At 38.9% G+C, this 24652-nt stretch overlaps 1 protein-coding gene across 2 annotated transcripts in view; it reads right to left on the bottom strand.

Annotated features, from left to right (window-relative positions):
• Window positions 1-19079: 19079 nt before the first annotated feature.
• Window positions 19080-24652, bottom strand: part of mtss1lb (MTSS I-BAR domain containing 2b) — a 77962-nt gene continuing 72389 nt past the window's right edge. For both annotated transcript variants that reach the window (XM_053616585.1, XM_053616586.1), the window contains exon 14: window positions 19080-23862. In XM_053616585.1, coding sequence (XP_053472560.1) covers window positions 23096-23862 — 767 coding nt within the window. In that variant the 3' untranslated portion in view covers window positions 19080-23095. The remainder of the gene's footprint in view (window positions 23863-24652) is intronic.

Below are 24652 nucleotides of genomic sequence, written 5' to 3'. Positions count from 1 at the left end.
AGTAACTCCAACTTATCATAGCCACAGAGCAGATAGGATGATAAGTGTTCAAAAGCACTAGGAAAAAAAGAGAAGGAGAAAGAGAAAAACAGAAAGTTATCAGATAATCTTAAAGAAAGCTACACTGCTGGGCATAAAGTCTGTGGTGTGATTTTGTTAGACCCTAAGATAATCAGACAAAATCTGAAAAATCATATTAATTTCTACGTTGTGTTTAATCAGATGTTGGTTGTCAAACACGATGATCGCTTTCCATCCCAGGTGCAGCAAACATCAATCCTTTTCTTTAAAGGCCTGAGAACTAGGGTAAGTTGTTGCAATTTGCAGACTTTGAAACAAAGACTCTGAGATCCTGAACAAGCTTTGGAAACAGGACTTAATAAAATATGTTAACTGTAATGGAGCATCTGAGCACGAAGATAATTTCCATCACCTCATGACATGACATTCATACGGTGTGTAAAAGTGAATATTCTCTGTTGGAGGATAAAAAGGCAGTAAAAACACCAATACCAACCCAAACAAACACCTATATTACAAACACAAATCTTAGCCCATAGGCAAGCTATTTTCTTCAGAGAGAGCAGTGTTCTCCCACACTAGAGAACATTATGAAGATATAGTAGTACCTTGTTGTTTGTATACTTCCCATTACAATTATATGAAGGATGAGTATCCCTTCACTGCAACTCATACATTATTTACAACCACATAAAATTGTGTGCTTCTTAGCACTATATGAGCATCGGGAGGTCTAGAGAAATGTGTATAAGCAAGCGTTAGTGTGCTTTGATCTATAGGATTCATCTTTTCTCTGTCTTACCTCATGATAAAGAGGTCATACTCATGGTAGAGAGATTTCATATAACACATTTCATTTAATTATACTAGCAATTTTCTTGTCTAAATCACCAAAAAAAACATAAAGATGATAGATCACTGTGAGGCTAAACTAAATGGGTGTCATGTAGACAACAACAACCTACAAGAAGTGCATATGTCATTAAAACGATACTTCATAAATATTCTGTTGCAATGTTTGTTTGTTTGATTTTTTGTCAGTAGATTAACACTAACTTAGATGGAATTAATAGAGCCCCATCCTCTACAGGCTTTCCTCCATGATTTGCATCTTTTATGCTTTTTTTTTTTTTTAATTATTATTATTATTTTTTAAGTGGGATTCTATTAATATAACAATTACAAACTTCAAGATTTTACATTTAAAATCTGCAATTGGTCAGTCCCTCCAGGATTTTAGCGATTTTGCAATCACAGAAAATCAAGCAAACGCCTCAATATTCGGAGAAGCTTGCAATTTTTTAACTTTAGCGCAGATTTACTGCAGATTTGGGGCAAGATGTGTTGTGACATCATCACAACACACACAGCCAAAGCCCTCTTTGATTCACATACACTGAACATGAGTACAGCTAAAAGGTCTCATTTACCAACAAACATCACTTCGAAAGGCAGTGCTAAAGAATTTTGTGCAATTGCAATTTTACCAATTCAAGTAGTTTTCTGCAAAAAAAAACAAAAAAAAACACAAAAAACACTGCAAGTTGAATCGCATATTTTGAAAAAAGCCACAGCAAAATCAAGCATTTTTGGCTGCAACACTCACAAAAACTCAGCGAAATCCTGTACAGACTGATTGGGTGTGTCCAATGTCTCATGGCATTCTCATGGAAATAGAAAATAACAAATGGCAAATACAATCTCACTTAACTACACCAAAAAATTTATTTAAACCAGTGGGGACCACAACTTGGGTAAAACGTAATGAAACTCAGTACTGAATTCAGCTTTTTTGTTATTTTACATGTCTTTTATACAAAATAAATATAAAAAGACTTTTCTGTGCAAGACGTCTTACTCTTGGCAAGGCATCTTTTCTGTCTTGTGTCAAACCCATCAAAAGGGTTATCCATTAAAGGAAAAGAACCAAGGGCCTTTCAAGATAACTACATGTTAAGTCTCATATTAGCATCCCATTCCCATGAGGGTGTAAGGGCCTTTCAAGATAACTACATGTTAAGTCACATATTAGCATCCCATTCCCATGAGGGTGTAAGAGAGGATGAATGTAGTGGATCTGCATATTTGCTCTGAATATTAAATAAATATATAGATTAAAAATAGGTCTTGTTACTCCAAGCTGTGCTTTTTAACAGCATGGGACCAGCTGCTCCTGTTTTCCACATTAGAGGCTTGTACTTATTTGCCTGTGCTTGTGCTTCTCTTGCTATTGGCCACCAATTTTCTCTTATTTTGCAGAGCTATGTGGGCAGCCAGGAGATCAGTGCTAAAAAAAAAAACAAAAAAAAAAAAACACATTCTAAAAGACTGCTTGATTCAAATAAGTATTTAGAGATTCTTAAACACACAATGTAAAGTCCTCTCAAAAATTGTCCAATTATTCGAGCAGAATTTTGAATTGACAGCCATTCAGTCTATATTTCTATAATCCTGTAATTGAGGAGTCTTCAAACTTTATCCTCACCACCATGGCTAGAATTATGCATGGGCTTACCTTGGCTATAGTTCAGCATTTCAAGCCAAAAATGGCCCCCAAATGAATGAAAATGCATTTAAAATATTAGGAATTTCATTCCAGCAATAAGAATATTTTCAAAGAAATATTGCTATTGTCATGTCCAGTTTCAATATTTTATTAAAATAAGTGCTTTGATTTGCTTAGTTGTACATCAGTCATATTTTTGCTTTTGCTTATTGGTTTAAGTTCTGTGGGATATTACATAATTGTCAGTGTCATATACCTTTGGAGGTTGAATTTTACTGACCTGCTAGTTATTGGGGTGCTTTTTTTTTTCAAAGAAATTCTCACAATTTAACTTCTAAAAGGTAAAGACCTATCTTGGTATTTTATATTAGGGATTTAATTTGGACTAGCTTTCTCATGGATTTTGTTAAATGGGCTAATTTTCTGTGTGGTAATCGTACATAATATAGTGTACTTTAGTATAGTATAGTATAGTATAGTATAGTATAGTATAGTATAGTATACATTGCTGTGAAAAAGTATTTGATTTCCTGATTTCTTCTGTTTTTGTGTATACTATATTTCAGACTAAAATGTTTCATAAATGAAAACAAAATCTAATAAATAAATAAAAAGAAAGGCAACCTGAGTAAACACAGAATACAGTTTTTAAATTATAATGTTATTTATTGAAGCAAAAAAGTTATCTAATACCAACTGGGCCTGTGTGAAAATATATTTGCCCCCATAGTTACTTATTCCCCAAAGTTATGAAACTGCAGGGAAACATGAATTCTGCCATCTACCAGAAAATCCTAAAGGAGAATGTCTGGTCTTCAGTCCGTAAGCTGAAACTCAAGAACAAATGGATTATGCAGCAAGACAATGATCCAAAGCATACAGTAGGAGTAGGTCCTAGTCCTAGAAGTAAGTGAAAAACTGATCTCCATTTATCAGAAGCTTTGGTTGCAGATATTGCTGCTAAAGGTGGCACAACCAGATTTTATGTTTAAGCGGGCAATTAGTTTTTCACATTGGTAATAGGTGTTGGATGACGTTTTTTGATTCAATAAAAAAATAAAAAATAAATTGTGTGTTTACTCAGGTTGCCTTTGTTTTATGTTGGGTTTCATTTGAAGATCTAAAACTATTTAGTATGAGATATGCATAAAAACAAGAACTCCCAGCACTATAGTATAGCATAGTATAGTACATAGTATAGTAGAGGGTGTTGTGGGCTATGCAGAAATTTAATTCAATGAAGGTGATGGCATAGTGTTCCTTTTATAATGTAAAGTCAGTTTCATACATCCATATACATATGTTCATATGTCCAGGGAACACGGACTCATTCTTCTTCATGAAATATGCGCAGTTTTTCGCAGTGTAGTAATGATACTGAGAGTTGAAGTTGCCAAAATTGACATTAATTTCAATTGGTCTTTCCAAAGTAAGACTAGAAAGTGCAAATATGCACATTCTTCCTAACCAAGTTGGGGAAAATGAATGGAGGACAAGATAAGAACAGCAGGAACAGCAGAAACAAAAGACAAGCAGAAAATTTGGGGGAAATTATGATGAGGAGAAAGAATAGGGTAGTGTTTCATGTGAAATTTGAGTCTTCAATGTATAATAGCTTGAGTAAGAAGTAATAAGTAACAGAATCTTTCTTTCTTTACTGAGATATGAGCCAGGACATGAGCATTTATATGCTAATGTTGCTCCTCATTAGCTGCAATTAATTATAATCGGGTGGTTAGGCACTGGTTAATGTGCAGGCTAGCCAATCGTTTGACAGAGAAGATGTGGTTAGACATGAAGGTATTCTTGACTGAACAGAGGGAGGAGACCGAGATACAAAAACCACTACTGAGGCCTGTTTCACGAAGCCAGTTTAGGTGGCTACCCAGGTAAGTTTTAGTTTAGTTTGAGCAAAGTCTGGTTTTTCGGTCTCATCAAGGTGGATTGATTTTTAGCGTGTTTCATCACCATGGTAACTTACACCACACAGCTAACCTGCTCCAGAGCAGGTTTTATTCTGGGTAAGAAAACTCTAACCCAAATTGGACCAATCAGCTGTTAGCAAAGTGATATAAATCTGATGCATGAAAGTTAACCTTTTAGTGGTTGTAGAGGTTGCGTCACCATTTGTGTAGCTCAGAGCGCAAATAAAGGCACTTTGAAGGGAAAGAACTTTTAGGGACAGACACAATCCCCTGGCTTTTCTTGATGACCATCTGTATGAAAGATATTGATTTTCAGCAGATGGTATAGTTTATCATGCTGGCTTCTTGACCTGCACATATACATATGACACGCTGAAGCCACTCTTACTGTACCGCAAACTGTATGTGTTGCTTTGCGGTTCTTTGTGAGCGGTACATATTTTCATGTGGTGGCATTATTCCTGTCCTAATATACCATCACAAACGTATATATATATAATTATTATTATTATCATCCATCCATCCATCCATCCATCTTCTATACCGCCTATCCTCTTCAGGGTCACAGGGAACCTGGAACCTATCCCAGGGAGCATCGGGCACAAGGCGGGGTACACCCTGGACAGGGTGCCAATCCATTGCAGGGCACAATCACATACACATTCACACACCCATTCATACACTACGGACACTTTGGACATGCCAATCAGCCTACCATGCATGTCCTTGGACTGGGGGAGGAAACTGGAGTACCCGGAGGAAATCCCCACAGCACGGGGAGAACATGCAAACTCCGCACACACAGGGCCACGCCGGGAATTGAACCCCTGACCCTGGAGGTGTGAAGCAAACTTGCTTACCACTAAGCCACCGTGCGCCCATTATTATTATTATTATTACTATTATTATTATTAATTTTTCATTATAATAATTGACATTTATATTATATTTAATATGTTATAGTTATACGTTTTCAATCCATTTATTCTCCTTGTTAGCTTATAAAAGTAAACTTAAGCATTACGCAATCAGCAATTTTCATGAGCTTTGACAGCTGCAACGGTGTGATTTGCGGTTTGCAGTTAGTGTAGGTTTAAATTCCTCATATTTCCGCATAATAATTTCTTGCTCTTCAACCAGAAATATGCACACCTTGTTGAACGCTATTGGTTGTTTGCTGCAAATGTCTGGCTTTCATGTGCATGCTGAATAAACCTTGATTTAGGGTTAAAAACTTGGTTGACTGAGAAAGTTGATGACCAGTGTCATGAAACATGTTAACCTTAAGTTGGATTTGTTTGGTTTGTTCAACTTGTTCATAGGCCTCTAAAGAGCGTTCATTCCTTCATCATTTCTTTTTCCAGAGCCTATCCTATGAATGTTGGGTGTGTGGCAGGAATACACTCTGAATGAGATGCTGGTCCATTGCAAGGCACCATGTACACACACATTCATCTCTGTGAAGTTTAGAGTAGAAAATCCACCTACTATGATGTTTTGGGGAGGTGGGAGGAACCTGGGGAATCCCACATGGCCATATGGAGATATGTAAACAAGATTTTATGTTTTTAACACAAATGGCTTCAGGACTGTCCAGCAGTTGATGGCAAGCAGAGTCAGCTGGTATGCATTAAGTTCAGTACTGGAGAGAGAGAGAAACTACAACATGACACACAAAAAAACAGTACCACAGTACTCAGCACATATGCAATCATCAGTAACATGTATTACTGCAGATGTATAGTACACTAATAAAAGGAATTATGCCCTGGGAATTATGCCCTGTAAGTCCTAATCATTTCCTAAACAAGTGTGTGTTCTTACTGAAAACAACAACACATAACATGTTCTCAGAACAAATGTACATAGATCTACCTTTTCTTGTTCCTGGGGTGAACTCCTCAAGGTAGAGTCATTTTTCCAGTCACAAAGGCCATTTTCACTTCCTCTTGAAAAGCTGTCCGGTCTACAACTTTTCAGCAGCTGTTTCACACCTTGATGCAGCATGTGAAGGATGCTCTCCACAAGGAGGAAAGGATTGCTGCACTCATTCCGGCTCTCTTCACCCTCCTCAAGAAATAGCTATTGGTGGACCTTTTTAGTGATGAAAGTCTGCTGTGCCACTGATACTGAATGATGAGTATGTGGTCATCTCATTGCTTTTCGTGATGAAATGGTAAATGCCGCACTCATATAGCGATTTTATCCAAAGCGCTTTACACTGTCTCATTCACCCATTCACACACACACTCACACACCAGTGGTAGCAGTGCTGCCATGCAAGGCACTAACTTGTCATCGGGAGCAACTTGGGGTTCAGTGTCCTCCCCAAGGGCACTTTGGCATGTGGAGTCATGCGGGTCGGGAATCGAACCGCCAACGCTACGATTAGTGGACAACCTGCTCTACCACCTGAGCCACAGCCGCCCCTATGAAGGTGGTATCACCATCAAACATGATGATACAGTTGTTTGAGGTACATGTTTAAAGCTTATTTAAGATACAACCAAGGTATTATCAGCAAATTATGAACCTTAAATAAGTTTTAAAAGGGTAGAAGAGACCCTTTTAATCCATTGATGGTTTCTCGCCAGTGACAAGCCATACTACAATTTAGTTTATTTTCTGTGTAGGCCTTTATCTTATTGATGAACCCAGATGGAGTTGTCTTTATTATCCAGTTTGCTTGGGACACCCGTTTTAACCAACACATTTTCATCAATCAGGCCTATTCCACATTCCAGTGGATCTTCTGGGCCTCAAACCAAAACTAGATCAACTTCCCCCATGACAGCATTACCTGTTGTAAGCAAGAGAAAGGATCCTTGCTGTTTCTGACTTTCATTTTTGGAACCTTCACAATGAAAACAACTTCCAACACAGTTTAATATTTTTTTCTGATGTTGCTTAATCACCTTTTTAAGCTGCACGTAAATAGATCTGCAATACAATACTGTGCATAACAGTTACAGAACTGACAGAAAAAAACTGCACACTTGGAAGCATTGGAAAGCAAATTTTTTTTATTGTGTGTTTAGGTGGCATTACCTTTATTATCTTTTCTTCATGTTTTTGAACAGATCCCCTCAAACTCAGTAATACTGAATGGGGAGTGTCTCTGAACTGTCATCTTCAGATCTCACTACAGATGTTCAGTGGGGTTCAAGTCTGGGCATTCACTGGGGCACTCAAGTACATTCAGAGACTTGTCCTGAAGCCACTCTAGCACTGTCTTGACTATGTGCTTTGGGTTGCTGTTGGGTCAACCATTTCTGAGATGGTTGTCCTTCCAGCAGGTTCTCCCATCTCTGTGGAGGTGGAGTTCTGAAGATCTGTTAGAGTGTCCATTGCGTTCTCAGTCATCTCTTTGACTAAAGTCCTTCTAGCCCAGTCACAAGTTTGGCTGTATGGCCTGCCCTAGGAAGAGTTCCAGTGGTTCCAAACTTCTTCCATTTCACCATGATGTAGCCCACTGTGCTCCTGCTTTAGAAAGTTTCAGAAATGTTTTAAACCCTTTCCCACATATATGTCTCCACATAGTTTGATCAGAGATGTCTACACTGCACTGTGAATTGTGGATAATTATTGTGGGACCTTAGGGGCAACAGAGATGTCAGGGCCAGCAAAAAGAGCTACCTTTAGGGTCAGAAGCTTCTCTGAAGCTGACTCTAATGGCTCAAATAGGGTGCCTCGAAGTTAGAGGATGTTGCCCCACAGAGGCTCCATAAATAGGGGCATAGCTGGCCAAAATGGCAGCCACATAAACCCTAATTGTAGAAGGAGCCAACCCTGCTGAGAAACAATTCTGTAAGAACTCTAGGACTGTAACTATTGCACAGTTTACTGGGTCTAACTGACATTCCACAAACCATGATACAAAAAGTTGCCACTTGAACGCATACAATTTTTTTCATGGATGGTGCTCTAGTGTTTAGCATGGTCTCTACAACCTCAGTTGAGAGACCGGACTCTATGAACGGGTGCCCCTCAGTGGCTAGATTCACAGTTTCCACAGTTCCGGTTGAGGGTGAGAAATCAACCTTCTGGCTTGAGACAATAGATCCCTGTGAAATTTCATTACATTACAGTTTTGTGATAAAGACACACCCCTCGAATGTGACCTGAGGCTAGAAACTAGGGACACCTCCAAGTTCTCAGAGTACATAGGCATCGCCGTGTGACACTGATTACTTTCAAGGGTTTCCTCCTTGGAAGAAACCCTAGATTTTCATCCAATGTTGCGGGGTTATAAACATGGCTGGTGTGCAGCTTTCCCCGGAAGCACGATATTTCATGATGCACCTCTGGAAAAAAGGGGAGTTTTCTGTGGTGTGTGGCAGATTTATTTTTACTGGAAAGAAAGTGCTCATCCAGCCCGCCACAAACCTCTTTCTCTTCCCCAGGCCAGTCTAATTTTAACTTCTCGACTGTCCTAGTGATCACTTCATGTGGCTCTTTATAGGACCGAGAGCTGCTCTCCATTCTTAATGCACTGGCTCCCCTCTCTGCTCCTCGGAGTTTCTATACTGGAGGGAGAAGTCACGTCGTGAGCTCCAAAACCCAGAAGCATCAGATCCAGAGGAAAGAGCAAGAGATAGAGCACTGCTCATCTCTGGATCCCCCTCCAGATCCATACATGACCCCCAGGATGTGAGCCAGATGGCTGCCTTGACAGTGGCTGGCCCAGAGACTTGAGGTTCCAAAACCCATCTTGCTTCAGCTGAGAAGCACGAGAGCTGGGAGCAAAGCCGCTTCATGGTGAAGCATTCACAATGAGTGCAGTCAGCCCCATTGAGGGCTGCTGCAGCATGATCCATTCCCATACACTCCACACAAAAAAATGTGTCCATCCCCCGCTATAATAAAATGAGAGCATGGTGTAACATACTTTCTGAACTCTCTATGGCTTATTCAGTTTGCACAGGATAGTGACAGAAGAGAAAAGAAATCTGATGGCATGGTTTACAGGCACCATTTTATAGTCATGCATATTACCTGACCATGGCAGGCCTATAAACAAGCATGACTTCAGATACCGATTGCACATGAGGGCGCTTCCCACAGCATGAAGTTCATGCAACGTTGAGTTCCCTTTGAAAGGGAACCTGTCCAATCAAAATAATTTGTCACAAATGGACTCCAGTCAAGTTCTAAAGAAATCTCAAGATAATATAAGTAAGCAAGATTCAACTGAATTCTATCTGATGTGCCTTAGTCAAGGACCTGAATACTTAGCTAAAGGAGATATTTCCATCATGTCAAAACATGAAAACATGTCATGCCATGGTTTATTATTATGTGTAGATTAATGGGCAAAGAATGAAAGTAAATGTATTTATTTTTAAATTAAATCTATAACAGATTCATAGTACAATAAAGTGTGCAAAAAGTAAAGAGGTCTGGTGCCAGGGTTCTATATGCCACATTCATGCGATTGCTCAAAATGAATCTTAGCAAGCTAGCACAGATAGCAATGCAGTAGTTATATAGTTTCCTCCAGGGCTGACTTCTAAATTTTTTTCTGCACACCCCAGCAATTTAAGGCCAGATTAATATAAATGGCTGAAGGATAAAACAAAGTTTTTTTTTTTTTTTTTTTTTTATCTCTGACTATTTAAGGCATTATGTTCTACTTGATCTATCTATCCAACTCTACAACTATTGGCCCTCTTTCTATCTATCACTTCCCGTGGCGCAGCACTACTGCGACCTTTTGTATCTTGTTCTTGACCTGTTGTCTCGTCGGTGCAGTTAATGTTGTTTTAATGTGTTTTATGTTTTTTGGATTTTAAACTTCCAAAAATTTTTAATGGAGGAACTGTGTGCATGTATATCTTAGCACAATGATGACCCTGGCTAAACTTTTACTGGCACTTATTTTAGCACTTTTACTACTTTTTAAGAACTCCTTCAGCCATGCCAAACATTAGGAACGGGAAACACCCAGGCGCTATCATACACCAGAGACGAGCTGCTGGCCCTCCGCACTACAGGAGACTCCCCATCCCCCGGCCTTCCTCAGGACATATGACTCCAGGCCCCGAGGAGATGCCTTTGGAGAAGGGTAAGGAGAGGAGGGATCCGGCAGTGCCTCTGACGGAGAGGTAACCGGCCACCGCTACCCTCCATGATACTTAGCAACATGAGGTCGTTAAAAAGGAAAATGGATGAGCTGCAGAACAATGCTACAGCCTGCTATGAGTACCGAGAGTCTCATGGTGTTTACTGAGACACGGCTGCATCCTGATGTTCCTGACTCGATGTGCAAGGTGGAGGGTTTTTCTCTAACCCACATCGACAGGAGTGAGGCAACGGGGAAAGATAGAGGGGGGTTATCTGTGTTTTGACAAATGGTGACAAATGGTGCAGACAGCACACACTGCATAAGGCTATTTGTAACCCCGATGTTGAACTGATCTTCTTGAGTCTAGGACCCCTGTACCTGCCCAGAGAGTTTGGTAGCATCATCCTCTGCAGTGTGTATGTCCCTCCTAGCGGGAACGCTGCGAGTGCAACAGCACACACCACAGACTGAGTACACCAACAGTAACTACGCACTCCGGAGGCCCCAATTTTTTTTTTAAGGGGACTTCAATCATTGCAAATTGGAACTGTCACTAACAGGTTTTCAACAATATGTTAAATGTGGCACAAGAGAGGACAGAATCCTTGATAAGGTAATGTGAAGAATGATTATGTTGTTACTATCACACTATCCATTGTTATCCAGATGAGGATGGGTTCCCTTCTGAGTCTGGTTCCTCTCAAAGTTTCTTCCACATATCATCTTAGGGAGTTTTTCCTTGCCACCTATACCTCAGAAAGAAATAATTGTATATCCTAACAACAAACCATACACAACTAAAGAGGTTAAAGACTGTATCAACTGCAAGAAAGTAGCATTTAGGAACTGGGACAGAGCACAACTGAAAATTTTGCAAGTAGAACTTAATCACTTGCTCAAGGACGCCAGGAGGAGACGACATGAATTAATTGAACAAAGTTTCCCAGAAATGAACTCAAAAAATCTATGGAACACTATGAAAGTAATTACTAATGAGACCAACTCAAAAATTCATCAGTACTTCGGATGACCTGCAAAAAGCTAATGAATTGAATGATTTTTACTGGAGATTTCTCTGAGTGGAAGAATGTTTTAGAGATAATTTCTGTCACAGAGCAGGACGCAAGGCTGATGATAGAACCCCAGGAGGTCAGATTACTTTTTAAACACTTATGCACTACAAAGGCCACTGGGCCAGATGGAGTATCTGCATTTCTCTTAAAAACATGCCCAGAGGAGCTGACACCTGCATGGTGCCCCATTTTTAAAAAGTCAGTGGACTCACATATCATCCCCGCCTTGTGGAAGTAATCTGTAATTACACCTGTACCGAAAAAAACATGCCGAAAGGTGAATAATGATTTCACGGCCGTGGCACTGACATCCATTGTCATGAAATGTCTTGAGAGGATAATGATGTAATTTCTTAAGCAAGATGTTTGTGCGTTTTTAGATCCCTTTCAGTTTGCTTATAAGCAGGGGTGTGGCACAGATGGTGCTATTAACAGCATTACACATCTGGTCAGCAAACACCTTGAAGACCCTAAGGCTTACGCACGCATTTTATTTGTCGATTTTAGTTCAGGGTTTAACACTGCAGCCACGCATGCTCATTCAGAAACTGAAACATATGAATGTTAACTCTTTAAAACTCAAAATTGGTATTTTTCTTTTTTAACAAACAGTACTCAACAGGTTAGAGTAAATAATGCTCTCTCTGAGCCCAGGCTGATCAGCACTGGTGCCCCTCAGGGCTGTGTTAGCTCTCCAGTCCTTTTTACACCATACACTAATGACTGCACTAGACTCCACAATGAGAATTTCATTATTAAATTTTCAGAAGATACAGCAATCCTCGGCCTTATGCACAGGGATAGAAGTTTAGTAGCTTATCATACAGAAATTGAGAATTTTGTTCAGTGGTGTGACAGCAATTAGGTTGTTTTAAATTTAACCAAGACTAAGATGGTGTTTGACCCAAAGGCCATAGCTGATCCCATGCCTGTAGTCATCAACAACATACCCATTAGTCAGGTTTGCTCTTATAAGTATCTTGGTGTACATATTGACAATGTACTCAGCTGGAGGGCCCATGTTGAGAGTCTCTGTTCCAGACTCCAACAGAGGATGCATTTTTTACGTAGACTTAGATTGTATGGAGCTAAACAAAAATGTATGTTGTTGTTTTACCATGCAATATTAGAGAGCATTTTAAGATATGGTATTACAACCTGGTATGGTAACTTCACAGTGCAGTCCAAATCACAGATCGCCCGTCAGGTACAGACAACTATGAAGATTATGGGGGTTGAAAACCATTCGCCCCTTCAGATAATCTATGAGCAGTCAGTTATTAGACAGGCAGAAAAAATAGTATCTATAATCTGACCCACAATCTAGTAGAATTTCAGCTTTTACCCTCTGGTTGAAGATACAGGGTCCCAAAGTGCAAGCTGAACCGATATAAACATTCATTTGTGCCTATGTCCATTAAGCTTCTCAATGCTAGTATGTATGTAATGTAGGTGTTGGCCATAAAGGTTAGGCTACTTGGGTTATACAATATGTTATTTGTGCAATGTAGGCTATATGGGATGGGCAATATTTTATATTTATGTGGGCAATGCAGGCTTTATCGTCCATCAGATGCCACCATTGTGAGTAGACTTGAATGAGTGAATGGCTGTATTTACATATGTATCTGTATTATGTACATGAGAGCATGTGTTGTGTTGCACGAGAGTATGTGTTGAGAGATGTTTATTTTATTGTTATTTTGTGCTGTTGTGTTGTTGTTGTGTTGTGTTGTTTGGTAAAACTGCAGAACAGTCCAAAACAAATTTACCTTCAGGAACAATAAAGTATATCTTATCTCTTATCTTATTACTTTTTTATTGAATAAAACATTATTCATTAAGAACAATGATCTCCACTCCAAAACAATAGCAAACTACCAAGGCGTGTGTTTTTCTGACAGATACCAAACATATACTTGCAAAACCAGCCTAAGGAAACTGATAAATGCAGACATGAAAAACTCAGGAAAACCTTACCTGAAACACTTTTTATGGATGAACCATGGGTCTCTACATCTCCCATTATTTGCCACTGGCCTGGGAAAGGTCTATTAACCAGAAAAATAACATTTACTTATAGGTTGGCCTTGAGTGTTGCGAAGCCTTAAGCATAAATAATATAGATTGTAACCAACCTACTAGTTTTCCTCTGTTCTTCTTTTCTTATTTTCTGTAAGGCTAGACTCATTAAATCTAGTAAACCTCTAGTGTACAAGGTGTGAAGGGAACTACTTTAAATTGTGAGTATGGAGGATGGTTGTTTTCCTAATAAGACCACCAAAATGTATAGCAGATAAGAAGCTTAAGAGAGATGATGCAAAATATGTGTTTTATTACAGAAGCTGTATGGAAAGTGGAAGGGAAACTGGATGTAAGTTCAGCTTATTTTACTTTCTGCTATTTTGGGGTGAGACACGACCTAAGTGAATCCTTATATAATTGTGAAGCCTGAAGTTCTACATAAAGAGTAACTATATATTATATGACTAAAAATAAACTACCACTAGGGAACATTTGCAGTGTCATTACACATACATGTACCTGTGAAGTTATTCATGTGTACCAGCTGCTGAATTCAGCTTTGCGGCAAATTAATTGGAGCTAAGACAATGTAATTGACACCTAAGATTTCATTTTTATACCAATACAAATGGAGTCCAGCTGTTGCTTCAACTTAATGGTCTTAGACAGAGTCAGTAATAAAATAGGAGTTCACTGTAGTGTTGCAGTTGCACAGCTGGACAAGTTCCTTTACACATTTAATTAATTGAACAGAATAGAATGATAAACTGATATGCAGCATCCCTCTGTTTCAGCCTTCAGTGTGGTTTCAGAATTAATTTCTTTTGTAAATTATCTGTGGCTTATTTCATTTTAATTAAACCTGCCTTGATGTGGTTTATGAAGTCTTTGGAGAGGCGATATGCTAAGAGGATCCATCCTCATTAAAGTCTATTATATGAAGAAAGTCATTATCGATATAGAAAGATACTTGAGTTGTTAGAAATCCATTGCACTAATGAGACTGGCATATCCTAAAAAGGAAAAAGGAAAAGAAAAACAGCCAAATAAATTATTTGTATCACTTACTTTAATGGTATACTGATGTGTAAGACTCTCGTTCAAAACTGATTACAACCTAAACATACTAAATAAATGGAAGTGAACACAGTAATATCCAGCTCCAAACATCTGGAGTTCACAAGAAGGTCTCTAGTGCCCCCTGCCTTCTACAAAAAAAAACAAAAAAACTTCAACTTATTTTTCCCCTTACAGTTAAATGGTTTCAATGTTTTTCATGGCTTGTCAGTGTCACTGAAGTGTCGGTGCTGCATTATGTTAGCCATTATATTTTAACAGGGATTGATAGTTGTAAGTTAGTCATTTCCTTTTTTAAACTTTGATTATACAACATAATTTCATAAGGTTGATTTATTCCTGAGGCTTTAAAATAGATATGTCAAGCGGGGAAATTGTGCTAGTCCAAGATTTTGAGTGGGTTATTTAATATAGTACATAAACATTAAATCATTCTTTCCCTCAGAACACAGAGTACCCAATCATTTTCTGTCATATTTAAACATGATTGATTTCAGCAGCGTGCTTCAGACGTTTAGTGCTTCAGTAATTGCATAATTGACTGATGAGGCTTTCTGGTGTTTCTGCTTGCCAAGTTGCATTGTGATATTTGTTCTCCAACTTTCCATGCAAACATTAAATGACACAAAAGAAAACTAAATCAATGTGCAGAAATGCACACACAGTTTAAGTACAATTTTTATTAATACTGGGATCATCACAGTGCGTTTTGTTACAATAGCAGTGACTAAAGTTAACAAAATGAAGAGAATAAATCTTACAAAAAGGAATATTTGTCATCAGCAATAGAGGCAGATTAGCTTCAGAAAAGAAAAAAAAACAACACAATAAATTAAAGTAAAAAAGGACAAAGATATAGAAGCAGACAAAAGCACCTGTAGTCTTACTTGACTCCATTGGAGGTACTGCAGGGGTTTTGCACAAAAAACAAACGCACACTTTATTTCTCTTCACAAGTATGAGAACTAGGAAAGTGATTTAAAGACAGTGGCTAAGGTCAGGTCACATCGATGCAGTATTCTAGTGGTCAGAAGTGTCAAAGTGAAAGTGTTTCTGTGAGAGAAAACCAAGGAATTTAGAGGTTTTATACAGAAGACAGAAAGGCGCTGTTCAGAGATTGGGCCAGGTTGCCATGGTACCTGCTTACATCACGCTGTCTGTTTGGCAGCGCTAATGACAAGAGGAAGCATAGGGTCCACTGATGGTTGATATTTCTGAGCTTGAGTATGAGTGGGTGAGAATGAGGGGGCATTATACATGTAAATCAGGCCTTCAGCAGAAATATGATGAGCAATGCAAGGCCAAGCAGATGAAAGACATTCTACACAGCTGAGTGATTCTTAGACTTCCAAAGCACATTTAGCACAGGATATTTAGCATTTTTCCACAATGGCAGCTACTCTTTTCCCACCACTGGGGAAATTAGGTCATGAGCATTAATGGCCACAACTGTCCTAGCACTGTTAATCAGCTTTTGGTAAGTAAACAGATGGAAAGTTGCAATGTTTATATGGATAATTCATAAACAGGCATTTTGAAATAGTAATGAATGAGTTTTTGTGAAATATTTCTATTTATAATAATTTGGTTATTTCATACACCTGTGTGGCTAAGAATATGTTGCAATTTAATTGAAATGTGTGAAGGTAGGAAAGTCCTAATCAACAGGAAAGAACAAGCAAAAATAGGAAGCACAATTATTAAGAAATGTGTAAGTATGTACAGATGCATGACAGCAAAATCATGTAGGTTGAGTTTTGCTTTACAGACTGTAGTCTAGTTGATGTACAGTAGAATAGATTGCTAAAGTTCATATCCCAAGCCACTGATGGATTTTGCAAAGAACTATGAATGAGTGAGAACAGATCTTCACTCAGTCACCTGTGCTAACACAAGATAACAATTTTCATCAAAAGGATTTCATTAGCTTCTCATACAGAAACATGTGTGTAGCTCAGCCACACCGGCCACAATCAGCGTGCTGTTTTAAATGAACTAGCATAGAAAATAAGAAATAATAGTATAAAAAGATGGATGTTTCACTGTTGCCTGCATATGAATAATGCATGAAGAAGGCCAATGGTGAAAATTACTGAATTGTTGAATGATGCAAAGAGATCTTTTTTAGAGAAGAAGAAAAGATAGACAGGTGAGTGACCCGAATACCGAGATAGGTGATACAGCAACTGTATGTTTGCACCTGTGTGTGCTGAGTGACGGTTTAGTTCAGTGGTGCCAATAGCCAGGATTCCAACCAATTTATCTGAATTAGTTATACACAGACCCTTCTTGTTCACTGCCTCTAGCAATTCTGGTTCACATTTTAGTTGCACAGTACATGCACAAGTTTAATACTGCATTGTTGTCTGTTGGAATGGAGTTGTGTTACTGTGATGCATTGGTGTGTGAAAGCAAATCAAATTAGAAATGGGTAATTTAATGCACTATGCTGAAGAAAGCTGATTTTTTGGACAGGCTGGATAAACAATGTGAGTATGTTGCATAAGGTTAAAAAAATATTGGGTAAAATGCCTGACCAAGTCACTTATATTCACTGAAAAAATACAGTGAAATTCTAAACATGAATGATTTGGTCATTCAGCCATAGTGAGTGCAGTATTATAGATATTAGACACTGCTCTTCTGTGCTCATCTTTCATTTGTGCGCTTATAGTTGACAAATCGAGGGTTGATTTGAAAAACTCATACACTGGACTCATTTTAACTGGGTTCTTTAGGCTAATGCCTAGGTGCTAAAATATTTCTGTATATGCCTGCATATGTACTGCTTGTTGTCTATCAGTCACTAAGGAAGACACTTTCACTTCAGTCTGATGGAAACACTTTCACTGGAAAAATGGCAAATTATCAAGTTTTATATTTGATTTTCAAGCAGGGGGCTTAAGAAGAAGAAGAAGAAGAAGAAGAAGAAGAAGAAGCATGTTACTGTGGGGGATATCAAATTTTCATTCTTCGAGGAGCACAGCACTAAACAGTTTAAGATTTTCTGCTTCAACACACCTGATTCAACCATAGTTACACATATTAGAAACCTATATAGCCAATAGAGGACACAATACTAGCTCATGTGATGCATACTCCCTTAGGATTTTCACCTTATTTTAAATACCCCTATAAGGTATATTTGTTGTTCTGGGAAAAAAAATTAAAATAAATAATAATAATAATAATAATAATAATAATAATAATAATAATAATAAATCCACTATCTGAGTCTGTAAAACAGTGTCATCATGTGAAATACACTCATAAACACACTAAGTGACTATTTGTTGCAATATGTTGCATTATTTGCTTATCAAATAATCTCACCAAATAGTCTAATCCAGCAAGCTAACATAGCTGGCTAAAATTTAGAGACAGATCTCTAAATAACTTCTAGAACTGCTAGACAATACATTCTCAAGCATACAGCAGATACACATTTAAATTTTGATGCAATTAAAGAACCCTAATATTGTAAATGTTTTCCCACAACAATATTCTTATATTTTGTCCACAGATATCTGTTCATTTTACAGCTTAGAATGGGAGCATTTATGGAGTCTGTGTACTGAATGAGTTCATTAGGTATCTAGGTCTCTAATATGTATATTTATTGATTTAACTTATCAGATAATTGAGATCTAGTTAAGTTGTGCAGGAAAAAACAACTGTTAAAATGTAGCTCCTGGAATGGAATTTGACACCCCTGATAGAGAGAAACAGTGAGGATGATAATTCTTTAATTGTTTTGTTTTCAATTGTTTGAAATTTTGTTTTCTCCAAGTGCCATTTAAACATTCCTTCTTAATGGTTTCATCTCTCAGTACATTTCTGTCTGCTATATTTTGCTGTTTTGCATCCCCATTGTATTAGATCTTCACTCTGCTCTCTTCCTTTCATCCTTCTTTCCCTTGGTCTTTCTCGCACCCACTGCATGGGTTCGTATGAGGGTCAGTATGAAATATCAGAGCAATATAAGCATGACAAGAAATTAGCATGTTACACATTTAAACAAATTTATCAGACTTATTATTAGACGTGATCTTTTTTTCTTCCTTAAATTTGACTAGACTTGACCTTTATTTTTTTTCCCTTCTCCCAAACTTCTGGACAATGTGTCAGACGTTATTTTAACCAGTGAAGTAGTACAGTTACTGTCCACCTCCTTTTATAGAATATGTACCTACTGTATACATGTGATTATATATACAGAGCCACAGTGTCCTCCACTAATATTGGCACCCTTGGTAAATATGAGCAGAGAAGGCTGTGAAAAATTGTCTTTATTGTTTAGCCTTTTGATCTTTTGTTTATATATATATATATATATATATATATATATATATATATATATATATATATATATAAATATATAACTTTGTTAACCATAGGTGTGCAACAATTATTGGCACCACTATGAATACATATGAGAAAAATATATTTACATTCCCATTGCTATTTGATTTTTTTTTTTAGTACACCTGAGTGACTAGGAACAGGAAATTGTTCAACCATGACTTAAACAGGGATAAACAGGGGTAACAATGAAACAGGGGTAAAAATATGAGGTAACACATAGGCCAGATTCCCTTAGTCATTCATAACAATTGGTAAGACCAAGGAATATAGCTATGATGTATGGCAAAAGGTTGTTGAGCTTCACAAAATGGGAAATGGCTATAAGAAAATAGCAAAAGCATTGAACATGCCCATTTCCACCATCAGGGCAATGATTAAGAAGTTTGAGTCAACTGGAAATGTTATGAATCAACCTGGAACACACTGGACACATGTCTAGATTGTCTCAATGTACTCAATGAAGAGGATGGTTGAAGTGGCCAAAAAATCTACAAGGGTCACAACTGGAGAATTGCAGAATTTAGTTGAGTCTTAGGGTCAGAAAATCTCAAAAACTACAATCCAAAATCACCTACATCACCAAAAGTTGTTTAGAAGGGTTTCAAGAAAAAAGCCTCTACTCTCATCAAACAAAACAAACTCAAGCATCTTCAGTTTTCCAGACACTACTGGAACTTCAAATGGGATCGGGTTCACCAGAGATGGTTCTGGCGCACACAGAGAGGTGGCCATATGGAAAAGTAACTCATGCCCGCGGTTAAATATGTTGCTAGTTCTTTAATGAATTGAGGCTGTTTTTCTGCCAGAGGACCTGGACATTTTGTTAGAATACATGGCATCATGGACTCTATCAAATATCAACAGATTAAATGAAAACCTGACTGTCTCTGCCAGAAAGCTTAAAACGGGCTGTGGTTGGATCTTCCAGCAGGACAATGAGCCAAAACATACATCAGAATTAACAAAAAATGGTTTACTGACCACAAAAATAAAGATCCTGCCATGGCCATCCCAGTCCCCTGACTTGAAACCCATAGGAAACCTGTGGGATGAACTGAAGAGGAGAGTCCTCCAGTGCGGACCTCGACATTTGAAGGATCTGTAGAGATTCTGTATGGAGGAACGGTCTCAGATCCCTTGCCATGTATTCTCCAACCTCATCAGGCATTATAGGAGAAGACTCAGCACTGTTATCTTGGCATAGGGAGGTAGCACAAAGTATTGAATAAAAGGGTGCCAATAATTATTGCATACCTATTTTTAACAAAGATTTTTTTCGATAAACCTGTGTTTTGTTTGCAATTGTTTGATATCCATGACAGCAGATCATTTTTGTGATTTTTTTTTAAACAAAAGGTTAAACAATAGAGGCAATTTTTCACAGCCTTCTTTGCTCTGGAGAACGCTGTATACTGTACTTCCTGAAGGAGTGATCACCATTGCACCTGGCACATAATGCCAGTCTCACGCCCTTCTCACACTATTCCTTCTGGTACAGTCGTGTACACTCTTGCAAAGCAGATACACTTTTTTTAATTCCTAAAAGACAGGCATTCCTAAAACAGAGTGCTCTATTTATGCAAAATAAATAATCCCAAAACAAACAGAAAATATTAATAAGTATTACGTGTCCATTTAGTCGCACATGTAGTGGTCATTTCGAGCGACAGAACTATGCGAGACGGCAGGGGTTATAGTGAACCATGGGAGCACAGAAGGTCACTCTACAGACAGATACTACAGGACTAAAACAGTGTTTTGGCCACCTATTACCCACTCCAATTCCAAAAGGCATTCTTTACCATCACACTTTGAAATGGGTACTCACAGGAAACCGCTGTGTCCATGCGATATTTTATAAAATGCCACACTGTTTAATTTCATAACATGTCCTATTTTCTATATCAGGCAGTGGAATGCTCACATTATAAAGCACTGGATGTCCATCCTTTGCCTTCTGTGTTTCTCCTCCTCATTTCTCTCTGTGGGTCCACACCAGACCCTACACAATTACTTTCCTTTTGTTTTCATATGACTACCAGGTTTATGCCTTCATCTCAGCTCATTTACCAACCTCCAGGATTTCTAGCTGAGTCAGAGCAGTGTGGTTGGAGGCTCAGGATCTAAAGGTGAGACCAACTCACCTCAATTCATTAAAAAAAAGATATATTCTCAATTTGGAAGAGTTATAAAAAAAATCACTTACTACCCAAACTCACTCTTTCATTTTCACATCTGATTCACTTTCTTTTTCACTCATTTCAATACCACGCCATTTGTAATTTCTTTCTGCATCTATTAGGGCAGGGGTGCTCAACTATAGCTGTGTTAGGCCAGAGGTCAGTCCAGTTTGGTGATTTTTCTGCTCACATACACCTGCTACATGTGGTAGGTATTTTTTAAAACCCTCTTCTTTTCTTTTTCACTTGGTAATGACTAAATCAGTTTTCAGGAAATCAGGAAAATGTCTTGTCAGATCTTAAAACATGCCCTTCAAATATTTCTGAGTGGGCATCCAAAGCTATATTCAGAGAGGTCTCAGATATCTTCTCAAGTTATATATGTTAGCCAGCTAGCCAGTGTTATCCTTGATTTGACTTGATTTGTTAATTTAGCATTAAATATTATTAACATTTATAAATATTACTTAAAAATCCACTCAGAAATCCTGTAACTCTTGCTAGACAGCTAACTAGCCTTAGCCTTGTGTATTATGAACATTTATCAGTATTACCTAAACTTTTGAAAAATCCTGTCAGGTTTACTCATGGTAAACAGCTCGCAAGTGTTAGCGCTGAAGATTACGAACTTTTATCGGCCACCCTGGACAATAAAAAACTAAATCAATTCAGACCATCCTTGTGACAGTTCTTCATCATCCTTTGGCTATATCACTTGCTTCTCTCTGCAGATTCTAGACAGCCATGTAAATAGGTGATGTTTTTATCTAAAAATAGTCTTTTGTTTAATATGTTATTTACTTTAACAACATGCACAGATCACCAAACTGTGCTGGACTTTAGCCCTACATGCCCTGAGTTTGCCCCCTTGCTTTAGGGTAAGCAGCTCTTCTCCTCTCAGCATCTACTGTACACAGTGCAGCTACACTGACCCCTAATGGCCAATACTATGTTTTCAAAGTGCTTGGCTTCCTCTTTGCTTTTCTTGGCTTCCACTTCCTTCCCCAAATATCACAACCAGAACAAAATTACCCAAGGCTTTGCCCTGTCTACAACCTCTGCACCTACATGCATTAAAAACTATTCTTGTAATTCTGTCTTACTTCAACTGTTGAACAGAAATATTATTGCTCCACATTATATTGGCATTTTTTTTAGGTCAGTTCTAAAAAATACATACACCTGATAAACACCTTCCACTTCAGGATCTGCAATCAAGATTATTTGCTTAGAATTAAACAAACAAGCTAACAGAGGTTTGCTAAAAGATAATTTCCAAAACCACAAGCTGACCTGCAGCAGAGCTCTGCTCATCTTCAGCCTGATTGACAGCCACACTGACCAATCACAGACAGCTCTGTAGCCGTTGTTTCAGCTGGCAGTGTGATGTCACAGAACTGGAGGTGGCAGTGGGGTGAAGTACAGGGAAACTGTCTTAACGAGACTGTGCACCCCAACAGTCCTCCATTCATTAGATGAGCTTTTCCAGCACTAATTCCTGGAGTCCAGAATTAGGGGATGTTTTGTGTTTTCAAAGATCCTTGTCCCCTACTGTCCCAATTCCTTGTTCTTGAATCTGCCCAGTGTCTTGCTAGAGCCTGACTATCCTGCCATGATGGGTAGTGTTAATAAGACAAACATGCGTCCAGACACGCTACAAGTTACAGTGGCCTGAGCCTGTTGTTATTTAGAATTTTTCTTCTATTTTTTTCTCATGATCGTTACTTACTATAACGACTTCTTTTAAACACTGAATTGATTTTTTTTTATCCTCTTCTTTTCGTAGGTGGTTCTCTACAGAGTCCGTGCAGAGTGCAGAGCGTAGACTTTTTTATGCTGCACCTTCATTTACCTCTCTGTCACAATATGCGTGGCGCCGAACGGTCATTGGAGACGGTCTTGCGCAGCCGGACGCCTCGACGGATAGATACCAGCATGTCCTCTCCTTCCTGCGGGGGACATTTACTCTGTGGATCGGTCTGGCCCTCTGGTGCCATTGACGGAAAGGGGTACTGGCCATCTCCCAGGGCTTGGGCACTTGCCACCAGCTCACCAATTTTTTCCACCAGGCTGTGACGGTTAGCGGCTAGCAGCTGGTCTTCTTCTCCCGGCTGCCCATAAACACTCATCTCAGCACCCGCTGTGCCCCAAGCTGCGTTGGGCAGGCTCAGGCGCTTCGGTGAAGCCTTCACATACTCCAGAGCAGCAGGAGAGGCATCATCTGCTGCGTAGAACACACACTCCTCACTGCCCACACGCGCTGGAGGTCCTGGGTAGCCACCAGGTGAGTCAGGCACAGTGGGTGTCTTAACTGGCACTATGGGTGGCCGGATAGGGATGGGTCCTGCACTGGAGAGGGTGCGCCTCACACCAGGCTTTGTGGAAGGTGTTCGGCGGATAGTGGCAGTGCCGGGAGTGCCTGATCCTCCACCTCCACCACCAGAGCCTCCCTGGGCACCCATGGCACTGGGCAAGCCAGCCGTGCTGGCTGGCCGTTTGGTCTGGATCATGCGGCGGTAGTTCTGAGCAATATTGCTGTGGCGTGGGATTGTGGACGATTTATCAAATTCAGGCTGGCCATCAGCTTCAGCGTCACCATTTACAGAGTAGCAATCATAATCAGAGCCTGAAGGGGCATAAGAAAGACAGAGGAATGCATAAACAGAAAAGCACTGTAATATTTTATTTTAACACGAATAAAGAAAAATATTATAACTCCATTTTTCTATCAATTCTACAGAATATATATATACATATACATACATATACATACACACACACACACACACACACATATATATATATATATATATATATATATATATATATATATACACACACAGTATCTCACAAAAGTGAGTACGCCCCTCACATTTTTATAAATATTTGATTATATCTTTTCATGTGACAACACTGAAGAAATGACACTTTGCTACAATGTAAAGTAGTGAGTGTACAGCTTGTATAACAGTGTAAATTTGCTGTCCCCTCAAAATAACTCATCAGACAGCCATTAATGTCTAAACCGCTGGCAACAAAAGTGAGTACACCCCTAAGTGAAAATGTCCAAATTGGGCCCAATTAGCCATTTTCCCTCCCCGGTGTCATGTGACTTGTTAGTGTTACAAGGTCTCAGGTGTGAATGGAGAGCAGGTGTGTTAAATTTGGTGTCATCACTCTCACACTCCCTCATACTGGTCACTGGAAGTTCAACATGGCACCTTATTGCAAAGAACTCTCTGAGAATCTGAAAAAAAAGAATTGTTGCTCTACATAAAGATGGCCTAGGCTATAAGAAGATTGCCAAGACCCTGACACTGAGCTGCAGCACGGTGGCCAAGACCATACAGCGGTTTAACAGGGCAGGTTCCACTCAGAACAGGCCTCGCCATGGTCGACCAAAGAAGTCGAGTGCA

Source organism: Ictalurus furcatus, chromosome 27, assembly GCF_023375685.1.
Source record: "Ictalurus furcatus strain D&B chromosome 27, Billie_1.0, whole genome shotgun sequence".
NCBI classification, from domain to species: Eukaryota; Metazoa; Chordata; class Actinopteri; order Siluriformes; family Ictaluridae; genus Ictalurus; species Ictalurus furcatus.
Note: the sequence above shows the minus strand (reverse complement) of the source record. Positions and strands in the feature narration are given on the sequence as shown.